Raw genomic sequence first — 19,409 nt, 5'->3', positions numbered from 1 at the left:
GAGGTTCAGTTTTAAGTGATGACTGGTGATAATTGAGTGATGTATGTAACAGGAGCTCTGGGGCAGGGACAGTGTGTAACAACTTTCAGCTTTTTAAAGTGCCATCTTTCTCTTCCCATGATCCCTTTCCTTGCTAATACCCTCTCTCCTGCATGTGAGGCAGTTCCCTGAAGCAGTTCATGTTCCTCTGCAGCTCTCAGTGACCTCTGCCTTCCATTTTCCCTCTCCTTTCTCTTTCCTGCTCCATACATGAGCATCATGTTTTGTGATGTTCTCACTCTTCAGCAAATATGCTGCAATCAAGGATATCTTTCCTAAAAAAGGACAACTTTCTGTTTCAACAAATGTGTTTTATTTAAAGGGCACCATGAAACACCGTTGTCTGCCCCCACAAAGATCCTGGAGAAATTCCCAAGCAACTTACCAAAGAGGCCTGAAAATGTGATTCCAGCTGACTCTGAGAAAGCCACTATTGAAGAGGTTTGTGATGAGAATAATTCTCTTACTGCATGAGAGAAGAATATAAAGGAGTGAAAGTTGGGGAAGGACACAGAGTGAAAATGCATGGAATTGCTTCACATTTTTTGTCAGATGTTCATGTACTTAGCACATACAATCACTGGTATGAGGAAATGTCATTCCTTGTTTCAGAGTTAAGGCTTTCTGCTGCTTTTTTTTTCCCCCCACATGCAAACTTTGACTTTGGTAGGTTTAGAAATGACTAAAAATGAAATAGCAAAAAGTCTGGCTGTGAATGCCTCATTCCCCACAGAGGTACTGAGCTGACAGAGCTTTCTTTGCCTCAGGTCATTGACATTGTTGAAGGTTCCTCAACAGAAGAGGCTCCAGCTGCTCCAAAGGACATCGAGGAGTCTCCTGCTCGGCCCATCCCGCGGCCAGAGGCTCCAGTGGACTCCATGCTGAAGGACATGGCCACAATCATCCTCAGCACTTTCCTGCTTGTGGGCTGGGTGGCTTTTATCATCACCTACCCAATGGTAATGCTGACCTGGCTTGATGTGCTCTTGAGTGTTGGGAGCATCAGGAATGTTGTAGAGCCCAGAAATGATACAGGAGTTGTGACAAACTGCAGGGATATTTCCCTCTTCACAAATGTGCACTGGGGGCAAAGGCACCAGTTTGATTTAACAGGGATTTCTCTGGCGATATGTGTCAGCTCCAGAGAGGTTTTCTTTTCCATCCACCAGTTGTGGTTTTTGTAGGTATCACTCTTTTTGGATATGATCTCAGCTCTATTGGCTTTGCTCCTCTCTTCCTCACCTGAACCACCTTCAGGTTTTCCAGGTTTTGAATCAAAGCCTTTGTCCTTCTGTGGTTTAAAGACTCCTGGTCAACCTAGTAACAGCTTTTTTAACCAAGCCATGTGATTTCTCACCTTGGTAATGGAAGTCCAGAATGAAATACAAATTGTGAGTGAATGTTCCCCAACCTGTGTGGTTGGCAGGGACAGGGCAGGAGAGTTTGGCTCCCAACTTTTCGAAGTAGCTCCCCAGTAGCTGTAGAGTTCCCTTGCATTACCTGACTGCCAAATCTTCACTGAGATCCCTTCTCACAGAGTATCCACCAGCAGCAGCAGAGGCAGCATCAGCTGGAAGAGAAGATCCAGCTCTTGCAGCAGCAGAAGCTGCCCTTTGGTGCTCCCGGTGAGCTCCCGCCCGAGGCAGATTTCCTGGACGCGTCGTACGGCCGGACGGAGAGCTCAGCTGCCAGCACCCCAAACCTGTCCCCCCGAGCTTCAAACCACTCTGCCTATTCCAACATCTCCACATCTGATGTTGGGAGCTGCCTCTCCACTGAGCAAGAAGAGGGAGGTAAAGTTGACTTAGTGTGGTTTATTGTGTTTTCATTTCCCCAGTCTGTGTGATGGTACAATAGAATAGTTATTGATGATACTTCATAGCTCAGCAAGATGAAAAGAACCATTTTCCTCATTCAGCTGAGCCCTGCACCTCAGCAGGATTGTAACAGCCAGCTGCAGGCTCCTGCTGCCCAGGGCATTGTGTTCCTGTCACTTGCAGCCATTCCAGGGAGATACTCATTTCAATAAAAACACGTATTATGATTAACTGGACTCAAGAAATGGGGATTAGGCAGCACAATCTTCTTGCCTGGTCTTCCTGTGCACTCATTGTCCCTTCAAAGGCTACTAAACCCACTTCCACTGTCAGCCAGCATTTCCTAAATGCAACATCAGCTTTTAGAAAGAGTTTGGCTGCTGAGAACCACTCATTTCTCACAGCCATGAGCCATAAGCTGTGTGTAAATGTGTTTTGATTCTTGATGTTGGCTCATTGGGTCACCACAGGCTATTTGCCTACTCAGAGGACAATATGGACATACTCATTTCTTTTGATCATATGTGTGTTAAATTTAAACATGAACTAAAAGACTTTTACAGACTGGCCCCAAAGCCCATGCAGTTGTAAAAGGCTGCCTTGCCTCATCTTAAACCAGTGCTTGTTCTTCTTTTCTTGTTCAGATGAAGAAGCAAACCGAGTGATTGTTGGCAAGATTTCGTTTAACCCTAAAGATGTACTGGGACATGGTGCTGAAGGGACAATTGTCTACAGGTAGAAAAGAATGTGTGCATTAAACAGACCAATGTTGTGTTTATATTAGGTCCTTTTTTTTTTATAAAAGCCCTCACCCCTCAAATCTACTATGAACAGAAATGAAACTTTTTGCCTGTGTCTGGAATATTTTCATGCATTTTCTTCACCAGCAAAAACTTCATTACTTTCCTAAGAAGTGTTTACTGGCCAAATGTACCTGCTTCCAGCACAGGAAATGCTTTCACTGGCCTCTACAATGGCTTCTGTTGTCAAGTTTTCTGTACGTGCCCTGGCTCCAGAGTGTGAAGCGTTGTTGTGCCTTCCCTCCCTGGCTGCAGGGGCTCCTTTGATAACCGTGATGTGGCAGTGAAGAGGATTCTCCCCGAGTGCTTCAGCTTCGCAGACCGGGAGGTGCAGCTGCTGCGCGAGTCCGACGAGCACCCGAACGTGATCCGCTACTTCTGCACGGAGCGGGACCGGCAGTTCCAGTACATCGCCATCGAGCTGTGCGCTGCCACCCTGCAGGAGGTGACCCACAGGCCTGCCAGCACCTGCCCCCTGCAAGGCCTTCGCTTCCCTTCAGCTTAAGTTGCTGAAGTGCCTGGCACTGGGGATGTTCCATTTACTCCCACTGTCACCTCAGTGACAATTCCATGTTCCTAGAACAGGGGTGTTTTCAGACCTGTAGAAAGACATCCCTAACCCTGGACTGATTTATGGACAGAAGCTGTTGTCCTTTGATTTTTAACTTCTTGTGAAGGACTCCCTTCTAGTCATCCTCCCCTTCCTACCTGCAGAATTTGAAGACTGTTCTTCTTTCTGGAGCACAGTGCTATACAGAATTCTAGCTCTGAAGGAGACTTTAGAGATCATCACCTTCAGCCAAAAAAAAGCTCTTTGCTCTGTGTTACCAGCTAGCACAAATTATCCAGTCACATCTCTTTTTGTGGGTGAAGTGCATGGATTTATTATTGATGCAGCTTCTAAGCAGTGCTGTGGCTGACTGTCCTGGTTCTCTGTTGCAGTATGTTGAGCAGAAGGCCTTCAGCCACCATGGCTTACAACCCATCACTCTCCTGCAGCAGACAACATCTGGGCTGGCTTACCTGCACTCCCTGAATATTGGTAAGAATGCCTCTCCTTTCAGGACTGGATGGAGAACTACATTTGCTTAGCTGTAAAATAAAGAGCAACTGGTCTGATACTGTTCGTCTGGCCTGTTGGAAGGTGACCCTGCCTATGGCGGGGGAGAGGGAATGAGATGGTCTTTGAGGTCCCTTTAGACCCAAACCATTCTGTGGTTCTATGATTTGACATTGGCCTTGTCCCTGCAACATTCTGCAGCCTTGGAGTACTAAGGCAAGTCCTTAATGTTGGTGCAGGGTGCTGAAGTTTTTAGATAGAAGTCGTATAAAACACGGTGGAATAGAAAAAAAAAAAAAAAAAAAAAAGAAATTACCAGTGAAAATAATTTGAAGTTATGACTTTGGTTTCATGAATGGTGGTTCAGCCTTGTGAAAGGTCCACTTAAAAATTTACAAAGATTGTTGGGACTGCCTGAGTGGGTAAATGGGTGTTTGTCACAGTCCACAGGGACCTGAAGCCTCACAACATCCTCATCTCGATGCCCAACGCTCACGGGAAAGTCAAAGCCATGATTTCAGACTTTGGGCTGTGCAAGAAGCTGGCAGTGGGCAGGCACAGCTTCAGCCGCCGCTCGGGCGTGCCGGGCACCGAAGGCTGGATCGCCCCAGAGATGCTGAGTGAAGACTGCAAAGAGAACCCTGTAAGTCCTCACCTTCCCAGGCTGCCCAGGACCAGGCAGACCCTGAAACAGGCACACCTGGTGCCTGGGCCTCCAGGCTGCCTTGAGCTCAAATCTGCGAGTTGGAAAATTTCCTTCTGCTCTCAGATGCAAAATAACCACCCTGTGAGAATCTGAGCTTTCAGGGGGAAAAGATGTCAGTGCTAGTGAAGGCTGTTTCTTTGCAGACATACACTGTGGACATCTTTTCAGCTGGCTGTGTCTTCTATTACGTGGTGTCTGAAGGTGGCCATCCCTTTGGCAAGTCCCTGCAGCGGCAAGCCAACATCCTGCTGGGAGCATACAGCCTGGAGGCTCTGGAGGCAGGGAGGCACGGTAAGGACTGCACTGCAGGGGTCAGGGAGGGCCCAGGCTGCTGAACACCAGCACCAGTGACAGAACCAAGGCCCACAGTTACTCCCAGCCTGGCAGAGATGAAAGCTGTACTCAGGTCCTCCTGAAGTAAAGGGCTAAAGTTCTTGGAGTTAGTGCCCCAGGGCAACTCTGGAATACACAATTTGGAACCCTGCAATCTTGATTGTGAAGTTATTTCCTGTATTTAAGGGAAGAGAGAGCTGAACTTTGATATTCTTAGTCTTTGATAGTCTTTCTGTTGATTGCCCAGCACATCTGTGAGGGCAGCACTTGAACTAGCAGGACAGGAGGAAATAGAGACCATAATGAATTTCTGAAGTACAAAATATTATAAAATTACAAAATTTTACATTTTACTACAGCCTAAGAACATAGAGAAAATAAAAGAAGTAAATTTGCTTGCACACTCTTCCTTGCAGAAGACATTGTTGCTCGTGATTTAATAGAGCAGATGATAACCATGGACCCTCAGAAACGGCCGTCTGCCAGCTGTGTGCTCAAACACCCCTTCTTTTGGAGTCTAGAAAAACAGCTCCAGTTCTTTCAGGTTTGTGATGACCTTTTCTCTCCTCTCGGTTCTCAGGGCCTTTTCAGCTCTTGAATTCAGTCTCTCTTTTGTGCCTGAGGTCACAGAATCCACAGCCTTACTGAGAGGAGTGAGGCAGGCCAGTTGTAAAACCTGGGTGGATCTCCTAAGCAATTGGCTTAGTCTGACAGCAGATCCTTCAGAGGGAGCCAGAGCTGATGTTACCAAGGTCAGCTGGTGGGAGGAAGGTCTCCTCTAGCAGCTGCAGTACCCACAGAGAACATGGCCAGGAGGGTTTTCAAGAACAGGAGTAAACAAGCACTGAATCCTGGGGTGGGGTGGGAAGTGGCTGAGGGCTTGAGATCCTTTCCAGCCTTATCTTCTCCTCTGTGCTAAAAAGGCTTTGGAAGAGGGTGAAACAAATAATGTCAGAAACTTCTGTATCCTATTCCCAAGCACTGTCATGGAGTGAAGTGGAATTCCAACGTTACTACCAGGACAAGCTGTAATGGGCCAGAAGCAGCAATTTGAAAACACTGGGAAAAACTTGGAAATAAAACTAGAAATAATCTGAATGTCTCTTCCAGGATGTTAGTGACCGAATAGAGAAAGAATCTTTAGACGGTCCAATAGTCAAGCAGTTAGAAAGAGGTGGAAGAGAAGTGGTGAAAATGGACTGGAGAGAGCACATCACTGTTCCTCTTCAGACAGGTAATGGACAGAATTTTGTCACAGGGGGAATTACCTGCTGTTCCCAGTTTGCTGGGACAGGAAAGTAAGGCTAACACTGTCTCAGTTTTAGCACATCACTGTTACCTGTCAGTAAAATGTTTCTTCAAATGGAAGTATGTGTTTATGTACTGAAACATCTACAAGGATCTGTGGCTGCAGACATACACCCCAGCACCTAAAACTGCATCACAACACACAAAAAATGTGCTTCTCTTGCAGATCTTCGAAAATTCAGATCCTATAAAGGTGGCTCTGTCCGGGACCTTCTGAGGGCGATGAGAAATAAGGTAAGGAGTCTCTTCCTCTCGTGCACTCTGGGTTCCTGCCTCTGGCTGCTGTTGTTGCCAGCCTGTATCAGACCCTGATTTAGGTACTGAGCTTCTTTACAAGAGCCCACTGGGAGGGTACTGTGTCCAGGAGCACCAACAAGCACCAACAACCTCTGTTTACAAGAGGCTTTTGAACAAACCCTCTGACTGAGCTTTTCCCTCTTCTGTTTTCCTCCACAGAAGCACCATTACAGGGAACTGCCTCCCGAAGTGCAGGAGACCCTGGGCTCCATCCCAGATGATTTTGTGTGTTACTTCACAGCTCGTTTCCCTCGCCTGCTCCTGCACACCTACCACGCTATGCACATCTGCTGCCAGGAAAGACTCTTCCAGCATTACTATGCTGAGGACTCTGCAGAGCTGAGCCTTACGGGAGACACGCTTTGAGAGGAGAGGGATGGAGCTTTCTTCTCTGGGACCAACATTCCAAGCACAGGCCTACCCTTTGAAGGGAAAAGTGGGATCAAAGAGCTGAATTCACTCTCTCTGAGGAAACCAAGCTTCCAAAAAGTGCCTTGTCCCTGTGGCTGTGCTGGATCAGGAGATGGTGGAGCTCAGGGCACGAGTGGTAAAGCGCTGAACCCTGGGGATGGAGTTACTGACTCCAAGGGAGTTTTCAAGACTGTGGAACTGAAGAGCAAAAGCTGGATAGAACCATCACCCAATATCCCTGTACTGTATGTGATTTTGTAACGGATGTTTTACTACAAAAAAAAAATCAAATGTAGTGATTGAAATGAAATAATTACTCGGGACTGGGATGTGCAAAAGGAGCCCTTTGGTTGTAGCAAATTATCTGAACCTGCCATTGCACTGCTGCCACATTAGGCACACCACAGTGATTGTAAAGGGAATCATTCGTGATTATCCTAAAAATGGTATGAAAAGTACCACTTCTGTTTAACCAGTACTACTTTGGAAAGTTAGGCTCTTATACTTGAGCAGAAACAGTTTTAAAAAATACTGACTTGAAACACCAATTCAAGTTTTTCCTACTCTGAAAAAAAAGACTTGTTTAATATGAAGCAGTATTTGCAGAACAGGTTGAACAATCCTTGACTTAACTCACAGTATGAGAACAGATCTGCTCAAGTACCTGCAGCAAACACCAATGGCAGCTGGGAGCTGCCTGTGACTCAACTGCAAATGTCCCTCAAGGGCTAAGAAAAAGCCACAGCCACAGAGCCAGGGGTGAATGAGTCCTGGGAAGAAGAGCTAAGCAGGCACCAAGAGCTGTTCAGAGCAGTGAAATCAGGGCAGTGTTTCAGGGGTGCTACAGAACTGTAGAACCCCATTTCCTGTGTGTGTGGGCTGGTAATTCCATCCATGGGAGCCTGTGTGGTTAAAGGTGCAGTATTTCTTTACACTGGCCCTGAAGCTGTGACAAAGTGTCATGTGTGCTAGGATGAAGAAATGCTGAATTCTAATGTAACGGGGGTGTTCTTTTACAATATATTTATTTAATGTATTTATATTTATTTAATTTTTACTACAAAGTGGTATCAAATCCACGTGGTACAAGTATGAAGCATGCCAAATCAGTCTTAATCAGTTTTGTGTTTATATTTAATCATGAGATAACAACTGGAAGAGGAAAGTGATACTGCATCTTTCAATGGAATTAATTAAAGGAGAAATTAGGAAGTGAGAATTTGTATGACTGTGCCATTGTGTCTTAAATAAATTATTGCTAGTAATACCCCATGTGTGATGGGGTATGTACAGCTATTTTTCTGGAGATACTTTACAGGATGTTTTTTCCTACTTTTACAATGTGTGAGAGCAATTTACCTAAGATGCCAAACTGTGCAGGTTACATGTTCTAAAGCTTGAAAAAATAATGGTAATTTTACCTAAAAAGATTCAAAGCCTATTTCATATTTTTGTATTTCTCATGTAAAGGTCTTTTATAAATCTACTAAATAAAGACTCAGATTAAAACCCCACAGCTTTCGGTGCCGTTGTGTGCCCAGGGAACCCAGCAGGCCTGGTGCTGGCAGAGCTGTCAGAAGTGAGCAGGGAGCCTGCACAAAGCATTTCCTGCCTGCTGCTGCAGCGGAGGATGCAGGAGCTGTTCAGGTGGGAGGGAGCCTCCCTGAAGGCCCAAGAGCCTCGCTGGTTGCTCTGACAGTCCCCAGCCCCCTCCAGCCTGGTGGCTGGGGCAGGTGCACAGGTGAGATAAAATGGCAGGACTTCGTGCTGCTGTGCGATAAATACCCATAAATAAATGGTTTTGCTGAAACAGCTGCTGACTGACCACGTGCTTTACGGGAACCAGAAAGCCACCAGGACAGTTCTGCTGCAGCCCAGCCCTCCTGGGCCGCCGTGGCACCGAGGGCTGGGCTGAGGAGCCTCTCGCCAGCCTCTCCGCTACTTGGTGAGGAGGCCTGGAGTGAATAGGTAGGTACAGAGGGCACTGAGATGGATCTGAAAGTTTAAAATAAAAAAAAAAAAAAATATCCCACACCCATCCTGACACCTGTTTTTGGTGGGGCTAAGGCTACTGGATTCGTATCAGCAGCACCACCCAGCATCATCACTGCTGTGAAGGGGGTGGAGACTTGATAGCTCAGCAGGAATGTTTCTCTAAAGCGGTTTCCCCTTTTTATTTCCGGAATCATTTTCAAGAGACCTGCAGGAGCTGCAGAACACCCACAGACTGCTGCCCGTGCAGGGCCCGGCACCACAGGTGTTGGAGCACCTTCCCTCCCCGTTCCTCCTGTGGGACCCTTTCCCTGCGGGCGGGCAGCGCTGGGGACACCGGGCCACCGCGGGCTCTGCAAGGTAAGCCCTGCGCTGCCACCCGCGCGCTCATTCTCAGCCGGCGGCTGACTTTACTGGGACCGGGTTTAGCGAAAAGTGAGGCTGTCCCTCCACTGCCCCCGCCACCCCACTGGGCTGGAGGCTGCTCGGCAGCACTCCCCGGGAGTGTGAGCAGCTCGGAGAGGGGGGAGCGGGGCGCAGACAGCCCTGCCCGCACCCCGCAGCTGCACCCGGCCCTGCCCACGCGTGCAGCCCTGGGTACCCAGAGCCCCCTGGAGCAAACCCCGACTGCTCCCAGAACCAGCAGGGATCGGGGACCCGCGGGCCCCCTCCAGCCCTGCTGCCCAGCCCCCGCTCTGCTCAGCCTCCGTTCCAGTTTCGATTCCCCGGCAAGGCTCTTTGTTTGGCAGCGCTTCCCTGACGTCAGCTGTCACCGCGGGCTGGGACAGAGAGACAAGGGCGGGATGGGATTCCACAGTACAAGCCCAGCCCTGGGACGTGGCCAACGGTACAGAAATGACCGTGGACCAAAAGGGTGGGAAGGAATTTGAGAAAACAGAACACCAAATACTGAAAGATCAGTATTTCAGGGACATTTTTATCCCCCTTTCTCGGGGAAGGCTGCAGCAAGTGCCAGTAGAATCCTTCTCCCACCATTTTCACAACCAGCCTGTTTACACTTACTCTGAGGGATGCCTTACACCCACGGCACATCAGGGCAGTCCCGTAACAGGCTCCCCTCTCAGAGCCTCCTGCTCACACCAAAGCTCCAGCCGTGCTTGTGCCTCAGCCAAGGCTGCCACAGGGCTGACCAGATGCAGAAAGGCTTCATGTGCACTTGTTGGCTTTCTCCAGCATCCCCTATTCTCCCGGAGCAGAATCTCCCCACACCACCCCTTGCCAAGCCTTGGTCCTGGGGAGTGAACTCTTTTCTCCGTTGCCCAGTCTCCACCGTTACACTGCAGACATTGTGGAGACCTCGCCCAGCTGCACTGGGGGCTGCTCCTTTGACACTTGCCGAGAGCAGTTCAGCACCATGAGCTGCAGGGGTGGAGCTGGCTGAACCAGAGCTGAGCTCCCCACTAGAGCAAGAGCAGAAACACCAGCACCACCATGGCACACCTTTACTGTGACCCCGGTGACAGGGCTGTGGATGGTTACTGCTGACTGTGGATGTCACACTGAGCAGGTGTATTTTACCTGTGATAAATGGATATGATTCGTGCTAAATTGTAACTATATCAACATTTTACAAAATAATTGTTATAAAATAAAAAGTGTATGTGATTAATTGCAAAGCAGATGGGTCCCTTTGCAGATGTTACATGTGAAAAACAGGATACAGGCTGTAGTACTGAGATAAGCAAGATCCCAAAGCAGAATCGGCCTTGGGATGAGCAAAGAAGGGATGATTTCAGATATGGAATCTAAAGTAGTGGTTTTATCTATGAAATAATAAGGCTTATTTGGAACATAATACTTATTTACATAACACAAAGCTCAATGTGCATGTGCAACCTGTTAGATTATGCAGAGGGCAGTGAGGAAGACAGTGAGCCTTCCTCTACAAAGACCACCAAAGAGCCAGGAGACTCCCTAGCAACAACTGGAGCACATGCTGTGCAGTACAGTGACAGAGATTTCAAGAAACAAACACAGGAGGAGATTAACAGGAAAATACTGATGAATATGTATTAGCATACAGTATATAAGTTGGGTTTGGATTCCTTTGTTTCACATGTGAGGCAGGGTGAGAAACTCTCCCTGTACCCCAGTCGGCTTTGCTTATGCTTAACCACACTTAATTAATCACTACCAAATTTTTGTATATGCTTGATTATATTTAATATACTTGATTGTATTAATTTAGTAAAAATTGTTGCTAAATTAAAATTGCTGCTAAATTGAATTTTGTTGTTTATTAAATTAGACATATAGACCTTCATTCATAACAAACCCATTCCTCCTGCAGTACAGAACAGGCTGTCCCTGCTGCCACCCATCTCTGAACTCCTGGAATGGAGGATGGGCAAGGAAGGATGTCATGACTCGGGGGAGGACACCCCACTAAACAGAAAACCTTCTGCTGGGTTGGGCAGTTAGTCAAACTGCTTTTTGGAAATTTTGGTAAGCACCAGAACAGATACGGGAAAAGAGAAGGAGCAGGGGAGAGTGTACCCACCAAAAAAGAGGGGAAAAAAAGCAAGTGTGAAGGAACAAAAGGGAGAGAAAGTGAGAAAAAGCAATAAAAAGTAAGGGATAGAACCTGGGGGACACAGTGGTGAGGGGCCTCCTTTTCTCCAGTATGTAACAAAAGGAACTCTTGGGCTCAGCTGTCAGCACAAACCCCTACAGCAACCCCCTATTTCTTTCACATCCACATGTGTGCCAGAGGCAGGAGCAGCTGCCTTCACACAGGCACACAGAAGCAGCACAGCTGGAAAGAACAGGCTTTTAGAGGTACAGAAATGACCTTGGACCAAAAAGGTGGGGAGGAGTTTGAGAAAACAGAACACCAACATCAGCTTGAACTATGTCAGGAACGTGAACTGTAAATCTGAAGACGTACTTTTTCCCCCCTCTAGGGTTTTGTTCATTAACGGCAGGATTTCCTCCACCAGAGACAATGGGTATGTACTGCTTTCAGAAAATTTCTACTTTGTATGTAGAAATTTGCTTTTTAATATCTGCATTTGAAGGATTTCTCTCTAGTGGGGAACTAATCAGTATTCCTATCATCTTAGGGTTTGTATTGATGCTATCCTCATTTAGGAAAAAATAATCAGACTCAAGTGGGTAAATGATCCGCCCAAACCTGTCCAGTTTAGGGAGTCCAGCCCTGTCAATTCCCATAAACCTTATCATTCCCTGCACAAAACATTTTGGGTTATTTCCTTGGCTCCCTTTGAGGATTATTTCCAAGTCTCCTTCCTAGTTTCCTGCTTTGCTGATTTATTAGTCTTGCACCATTAACTGCTTCTGATTAAGGTTATGGATACTTTGTCATCAGAAGTGACATATTTAAGAAGTTAAGACCTGCTGTCTCACTGTGACTGGTAGAGAGAAAATAACATTCAGTGTGGCAAAACAAACATTAGTTTGTATTAGTAACACATGATTTAACTTCTAGATTACAAAACGTTACCTGTGAGTGAATGGGTTGAGAACCACGTCAAATGCTGGCTGGAATCTACTGGAATCAAGAAGGAGTATGTAGATAAACTATATGCAGAAGAAGTGACAGGTCCAGCCTTAATGGAACTGGATGAGTCCTTCCTCAAAGACATAGGAATGAAGAAAGGCCAAATCCAGATCTTAATCCACAAGAGAAATGAACTTCTGCGGCTCCAGGACAATGCACAGCAAGCTGAGGACTCCAGCAGCAAAACACCTGAGAGAAAAGATGCACCACCAGGCCCAGCCAGAGGCAGCAATGCCCCTGCTCAGGGCACGGCGAGTGGAGGCAGCTCTAGTGCTGTGAGTACAACCAGCAGCGAGAGCACAGCTCCTACTTCCGGCAAGAAGCAAAAAAGGAGCAAGAAATCCCAGCTTCAAAGTGCTGACGAAGTTTTAGAGCTCAGAAATTGTCGGCCATTTAGAAGTCAGGATACCAATTTCAAATATGTGAAAGACACAGTCCTTGTTCCAGAATCAGGAGTCAGCGATTTAATCATTCCTTGCCACGAATACAAATCTTGTGACACTGCTGCAGAACTGAACAAACATCAACTGCAATCAAAGTTTGCCTCCGAAGTGATACGATTTGCTTCGGCCTGCATGAACATTCGAACAAATGGCACCATCCATTTTGGTGTCATGGACAGTGTTGAGGACAAGGGCTGGAAACACGGACAGGTCGTTGGCATAAAGATCAAAAACCGAGAAGACTTTGTTGATGCACTGGATTATATAGAAAAGTGCTTTTGCAATAATTTACAAGAAATTGCAAGGAAATGTATTCACCCGCCTGTGTTTGTTGAAGTGATTTCAAAAGATTCTCAGGAACAAAGATTTGTAGTGGAGGTTGACATTGAACCAACATTCAGCTTGGTAAAGAACAACTGTTTTGAAGTTTATTTGCCAAAATACAATGAAAGCAATCAGAAGGTGACCCTGACCAAAGACCGCGCTCTCTACCAGCGTCTGGGAGCAAAGTCCGAACCTGTGCAGCACAACAATCTCACTGCTTTCATTCAAGCCATACCAGACAGGGATGCTCAAAGACAAAGAGCTGAGCTCTCCAGCACACAAGTACCTACAGAAATACCTCAAGATTTAGGAAGAAAGTTATCAATTCTATTAAATGATGGCAAAAGCTACATGGATGATTCCCTGCGGTACATCCTTGTCACAAACAGATGTGAACAGGATAATCTGAAGTACATCAACTTTTTAATGCACTTGAACATTTTCTGTGTCTTTGACTTTGATGAACATTCTAATGTGTCAGGGCTGTACAGCAAATACAAAGAGCACCATGAAACAAGTTCTTATTTTTTACAGGATTTTTCCAAAGAAATTAAGACTGATAATTCTCCCTCTCAGAAACTCTTTGATCAGACCAGCTGGATATTCTGCAATGGGCGCAGTGACTTCCTTGGGGATGAAAAACCTTGTGATGAAAATACATGGATTAGAACCAAAAAAAAATACCTGAAGAAAGTAATTACTTGTATTTGTGAGGAAATTCTGCCAGAGCGCTCTTTCATTGTGCTTTTTCTTTTGCTGTCACCAGTGCAGAAACCACTTGTGGACACTTTTCAGGAATTCTATACAGAGATGAACGGCATGGAGTACATCATCTGCATTGCAGAGTCCAAAGAAAATTACAGAAAGTGGGCTAATCTAGCTCAGGAATCCTGCAGCATTGAGACCCTAGAACAATGCAGTATTGTGGGTATGAAGCTCAGTCACGTAGATGCCACCATCCAATCAATGCTGCCTTCTACAGCCCAACCCAGACACCTGCCAGCTTCCACTGGAGGCGTGTGTACACTTCCCTTGCGGGAAGAAGAGAAACTGTATTCCCTAGAAATCCTTTGTGCTGACCAATGCGATGATATCAAACTAAATCTTTGGACTGAAAAACAAAAACAAGACATAGAACAAAATTTTTACCGCGGGAGAAAAATCATGTGGGAAAACTTGTGGCTTGCTGATAATAAACTCTGTGGGGATATCATTGAACGTGAAGCATGCGCGGAGGCAAGCAAACTCTTGGATGGCATTTTACGAGGAAGTGGACACAATTATTCTGTGGCTAAACTAAAGATATTTCACCATCCTGGGAGTGGTGGAAGCACAATAGCACGGCAAGTTCTATGGAAAAGCAGAAAGCGTTTTAGATGTGCTGTTATCAAGACCTCATATTCACCCTCAACTGTTTGTAATCATGTGCTCGCCCTCAGAGATTATGAAGAAAAGGAAATCCCTCACTGCTTTCCTGTGCTGCTCCTGATCGAAGATTACGATGACGAGTACTTTGAAGAACTACAGATTGAGTTAATGGAGGCTGTAGCAACCAGGAAAATGAAAACCGCCAGGCCTTACTTCATCCTCATATGCTGCAGACGATGCAATGACCCTGAAAGGCTTTGCAAAGCTTCGCCACTGGACACAGTTGCTGTCACTCACAAACTGACAGAGTCAGAGAAAAATCTGTTTAACACCAAACTTGGAAAACTGCAGCAGAAATATGATGAGCCAGAATTCATACTTACGTTTGTGCTGATGTGTGAGGAGTTCAATAAAACATACGTGTCAGACATGGTAGAGCACATACTGCAAGGCATCGACCCTTCCTCCCGTGACACCTGCTTGATGCGTTACATTGCTCTGCTCAACTGCTATGTACCAAATTCATACATCTCACTGTCACACTGTGAGGCTTTTCTGGGGCTGGGTGCATATACAGAGAGTAAAGCAAGAGCATACGATTTCAAACATCACTTGAGTGAACAAGTAAGAATGATTTTTATTGAGCTAAGGGAAAGCACCACTTATATTTCATCTATTCGGATAATACACTGCCTGGTTGCAAAAGAAATTCTGCATCAACTTTCAGGGAATCAATCACTAAGTCAACTTGCAACAACTCTTCTTCAGGAAAAGGTGCTCTTTGAAAACAGATTTGGACGAGAAGAATTCATAAAGTTTATCAGACATCTGTTTATTCGACGTGATAAAAGAAGCAGGGGTGACAATACTGATACTCTCTTCTCCCCATTCATTGAACATGTCTGTGAAGCTGAAGACTGTGAAAAAGCCATTGGTGTTTTAAAAGCTGCATATGAACTCCTTGGAAAAGATCCTTTTTTTGCCCAGCAGCTTGCCAGACTAAATTACAGCAATGAAAAATTTGAAGATGCTGAATACTGGGCAAAGGTTGCAAAATCTCATTTGCCAACTGATTCTTTTATTTTGGATACAGAAGGTCAAGTCTACAGGAGATGGTTTAGTTTCACTGTGGATAAAATGACAGAGGAGGATACCCCTGAAAGGATCATCGAGAAGATATTGCTTGCTCTTAAAGCTATGAAATGCTTCAGGGCTGCACAACAGGCAGCAAAGGAAGAACGTGAAAGTATGAACAACGCTGGCTATTTTGGAGAAGTAGAAGTAGGTTGCCGCCTTCTTCGATTTTTGTCCACGCTGCCTGTATTCCACAGAAGTCCAGAGGGGGAACATACTGAGCTTGTGAAATATCTCACCACAGATTACATTCCAGAAGACATAAAAAGAACATGGGGAAGGCTTCATTCCCGCTTGAAAGGCTTGCGCCAGAACCTGTACAATGCTCTGGAATGGATTTCAGAGGAACTAAGTTATTTCCAAACAGATAAAAACCAAGAGAAGGATGATGAAAATGATGATAAGGAAGAACAAATTTATAATCCCAGAAAATGGCTAAGAAAGCAGTCAGCTGTATATGCTAAATTCTTCATCTCACCATCACTTACAGATGATAGCAACAATGGTCCTGACACTCAGCTCATGAGACGCCTGAGTATTTACGGGAGTGGTGGAGGAAATGTCACCAATATCCTGTCATTCTTAACAGATAAGAAAGAGAACAGGTCAGCTGAAAAGCTAGAAAAGATCCTTAGTTTCTATCCAGAAAACCCACCAAGGAACAGCTTGGAGGACAACGATTTGATCAATTTTATTTTGTGTCACATCACATTAGCCTGCTTAGCACCAGGATCAGCCAAGCTCCTTCCACTACCAACTCTTCGTGAGCTCAGTCTAAGATTCTTCAAAGGAAAAAGACAATTTCCAGCAAGTGCCTATTTTTTGCTCACCTTGCTGTACTGGCCAGATGAGGCATTAGACAAAGAGCCTAATCCTGACAAAGATGAAATTTTAACTTCGGCCCTTCAAACCCTGAAACGCTTATATGACATCAAAATGAAAGATGTTCCTACCAGAAAGAAAAGAATCTACACCCATTTTTTTCTGGGAAAGGGTTATGGCTTAAGTAAGATAGTGCACAAAAATAAAATTGACAAATTGATGGTGGGATCCTTAGATGAGAGAAGAATGAAGTGGCTGCATGGAACTGTATGGAGCATTTCCAAAATTCGTGACAATCTCAAAAGAGTTTCTGGCTGGACCAAGGACAGAAATTTATTTATACAAGGTCACGTGAAAGAACTCCGTATCTTGCCACTCCATCATGAATCAGTGCCTGCTGGAAATGAAAATGTGACCTTTTATTTAGGCTTTTCATTTAATGGTCTTGTTGCTTTCAATATTGAGGTTGAAAATGATCCAGCCATCAAAAGAACCTAACATATGCAGTACAGTGCTGTATGCACTGTGCTCTTAGAGGGTACAGCACTGGAAGGGTCCAGCCTCACATTTAAAACTAAAAGTGGACTGTTCCTGGGTAACTACCAGGCAACACAAGAATTAACAGCTATAATAGTGACCAAATAACTAAAAAAAATTGAAACCATGAGTAGAGTGAACTTTAAGCCAAGCCTTTGATGATTCTGGAGTTAGAGAAAGCAAGATTTCAAACCAAAGACAGCAATTGATCCCTTTCTTCTTATTCCACAGATTAGGATTGTAAATTAATTTCTGCATAGGCTTGGTCAGTCAGTAAAAGAATTTATCCAGTGTAACTACACGTTTCTTCCTGAATCAGCAACAGAAAAATGAACTCAGACCACATACACTGCTGACATGTGCCATGCATGAAATAACTACTGACTGCAAAGCCAGTGTCAGTATGGAAGCAACTTTAAAGCTGACTTCAATCAGACTGATAAAAAAACAGGTCTCAAATTCTGCATAATCCTACATTGTTTCTCTGTGTAAATATTACCTTACTAGACATATCTATATCTGGGGTGGGGTGGAGAGGTATGTGAGCAGTCATGGGTGACATAAAGTTTAGTTGTAAGCACTGTTACGTTTTCATAGTCCAAACAATTCCTGCACTTGGTGAAATTATTTTGTATTATCATCCAAGGAATGCCACAGAATACAGACCTGAGATTTGTCTAGAGCATACATCCATGATTTGAAAAATGCAGAGGTTTTCAGTGCTGCGTTTACAACCATGATGGCGCATTCAGCTTCTAAGAACAAAAACGTGTGTTGCTGGGAGTTTCACATTGTTTGATGTAACATATTGTGACTAAAATTGCCAAAAACCACTGTCATGTAACTTCTTTTAATCGAATAAATATCTTTTATGAAGGACTACCGTTTCTATGTGAGCTTTATTACCCTACCTGACGATGTATTTCCAACAGTAGCTAGGTACGATTTGCTTTTCTAACTGCAGCAAAGATCTGGGCACAGCCAAAAACTGCAAAATGAACTGCAAGCCATGGTGAATTCAGAAGGAAGAAGATGGAAGATTATTGTCTAATCCAAGCCTTCACATTCTGGCCTCAGGTAGAAAAAACAATTGCCAGAAGGAAGAGAGCTGAAGGGCCAGAGAAATCCCCCTCTGCTCCCCAGCCCTGATGCAGGGGACAGGAGAATGTTCTAGAAAGTAACTGGGCAAAGCCAGCTTCCCCAAGTCTAGCCTGGGGCATTAGGATGGCTTCAACCCAGAGCAGAAAGCGGATATGTAAATTTACTGAAAGGCACAGGAGTGAAAAGCAAAGCATTGACTGCTCACCACATACACAACCTGCAGCAGCAATACTGTGGCAGCAAAGCAGACTGTTTTTGAATAGCAACTGTTACCAAGATGAAAAATTACAGCCAGCATGGCCAGGAAGTTCTGTCTTGTAATTTGTTTACTGCCTGCCCACACCCAACTCAATTCTGCAGACAGCAGTGCTTTGCCCTATAGCTCACACCACTGCACAAGCTTGAGTCTTTGAGGTAGAATATAAACAGAGGTCTTGCTGCTCATATATGCCCACTTTTACCTTATAAAAAATTAAAAGTTTAAACTCTTCATCCCCCCCCAGCCGCACAGAAAACAAACCAAAAAAAAAAAAAAAAAAAAAAAAAACCAAAAAAAAAAAAAAAAAACCAAAAAAACAAAAAAACCAACAACAACAAAAAAAAAAAAAAAACCAAAACCCACTGAAACAACTTTTAGAGAAAAAGTAAACTTACAGTTTAACTCTTGGGGTCCCACACTGCAACAACCAGCTGAGGTTCACAGTGCAACAAGCACAGACCCACCCTTCCTACTTCCTACCAGTCATGTTCACACTGGGAGGGCTTTAACCTGCCAGGCAACACACAACTGTCCTTGCTCTAACTGGCTCTTACTACAAAGCAGCTCCCAAATGCCTCTCAGATTTCCTGGAGTTGAAAGAGCCAGAGGACAAATGGCCATTAAGACCTTCTGCACAGCAGCACTGTTCCCTTGAAGGGTCCTCTACTGCACCTCCTCCCTGTCACACACAGGCAATTCAAAATGCCTTCAACTGGTCATGCCATAGCAGAAAAATATGTTTATCTTGCCTTTACCACCTCTCAGAAATTAACCTATGAGTGAACAGTGGTAGCTAAATAAGCCCAGCCTAGCACAGTAATCCAGTCTCATCCAGTGACACAGGAAGTGCCATTTCCCAAGCTACCTCATCTCTCTGCTCAAAAAGGGTTTAGAACAGAGCACCTCCCAGCACGCCCATGCCACCAACTTTTATGAAAACAGTTAGAAACTTTTCCTCCATATTCCGACCCTTTCAACTTCAATAGCTTTTTATAGTCTGCTTAGCAGCAGGACAGCAGATCAACAGCAAAAGGAAGTTACAGGTTAAGAAGTTAGGATTCATTTGTTTGTCTCCAAGTCAGAGCTCACACAAATGAGTCTCTGCAGCTTACAGAGA

The 19,409-nt window shown here is 45.0% G+C and overlaps 2 protein-coding genes across 2 annotated transcripts in view; both read left to right on the top strand.

Moving 5' to 3' along the window:
• ERN1 (endoplasmic reticulum to nucleus signaling 1) overlaps window positions 1–8,285 on the top strand; it is a 32,450-nt gene extending 24,165 nt beyond the window's left edge. The window contains exons 11-22 of the mRNA XM_041409170.1: window positions 362–480; window positions 807–998; window positions 1,577–1,832; window positions 2,501–2,591; window positions 2,912–3,101; window positions 3,599–3,698; window positions 4,160–4,359; window positions 4,566–4,713; window positions 5,172–5,299; window positions 5,866–5,989; window positions 6,230–6,297; window positions 6,520–8,285. Coding sequence (XP_041265104.1) covers window positions 362–480; window positions 807–998; window positions 1,577–1,832; window positions 2,501–2,591; window positions 2,912–3,101; window positions 3,599–3,698; window positions 4,160–4,359; window positions 4,566–4,713; window positions 5,172–5,299; window positions 5,866–5,989; window positions 6,230–6,297; window positions 6,520–6,726 — 1,823 coding nt within the window. The 3' untranslated portion in view covers window positions 6,727–8,285. The remainder of the gene's footprint in view (window positions 1–361; window positions 481–806; window positions 999–1,576; window positions 1,833–2,500; window positions 2,592–2,911; window positions 3,102–3,598; window positions 3,699–4,159; window positions 4,360–4,565; window positions 4,714–5,171; window positions 5,300–5,865; window positions 5,990–6,229; window positions 6,298–6,519) is intronic.
• Window positions 8,286–8,537: 252 nt separating this feature from the next.
• LOC121338374 (sterile alpha motif domain-containing protein 9-like) lies at window positions 8,538–17,812 on the top strand. Its single transcript, XM_041409279.1, has 5 exons — window positions 8,538–8,739; window positions 8,968–9,123; window positions 11,075–11,229; window positions 11,688–11,732; window positions 12,233–17,812. Exons 4-5 carry the CDS (start codon window positions 11,729–11,731, stop codon window positions 16,891–16,893), a joined length of 4,665 nt encoding a protein of 1,554 aa, XP_041265213.1. The 5' UTR covers window positions 8,538–8,739; window positions 8,968–9,123; window positions 11,075–11,229; window positions 11,688–11,728; the 3' UTR covers window positions 16,894–17,812.
• Window positions 17,813–19,409: the final 1,597 nt, after the last annotated feature.

Source organism: Onychostruthus taczanowskii, unplaced genomic scaffold, assembly GCF_017590055.1.
Source record: "Onychostruthus taczanowskii isolate IOZ18803 unplaced genomic scaffold, ASM1759005v1 scaffold30, whole genome shotgun sequence".
Taxonomy (NCBI): Eukaryota; Metazoa; Chordata; class Aves; order Passeriformes; family Passeridae; genus Onychostruthus; species Onychostruthus taczanowskii.
This window is presented reverse-complemented; position numbering and strand designations above follow the sequence as displayed.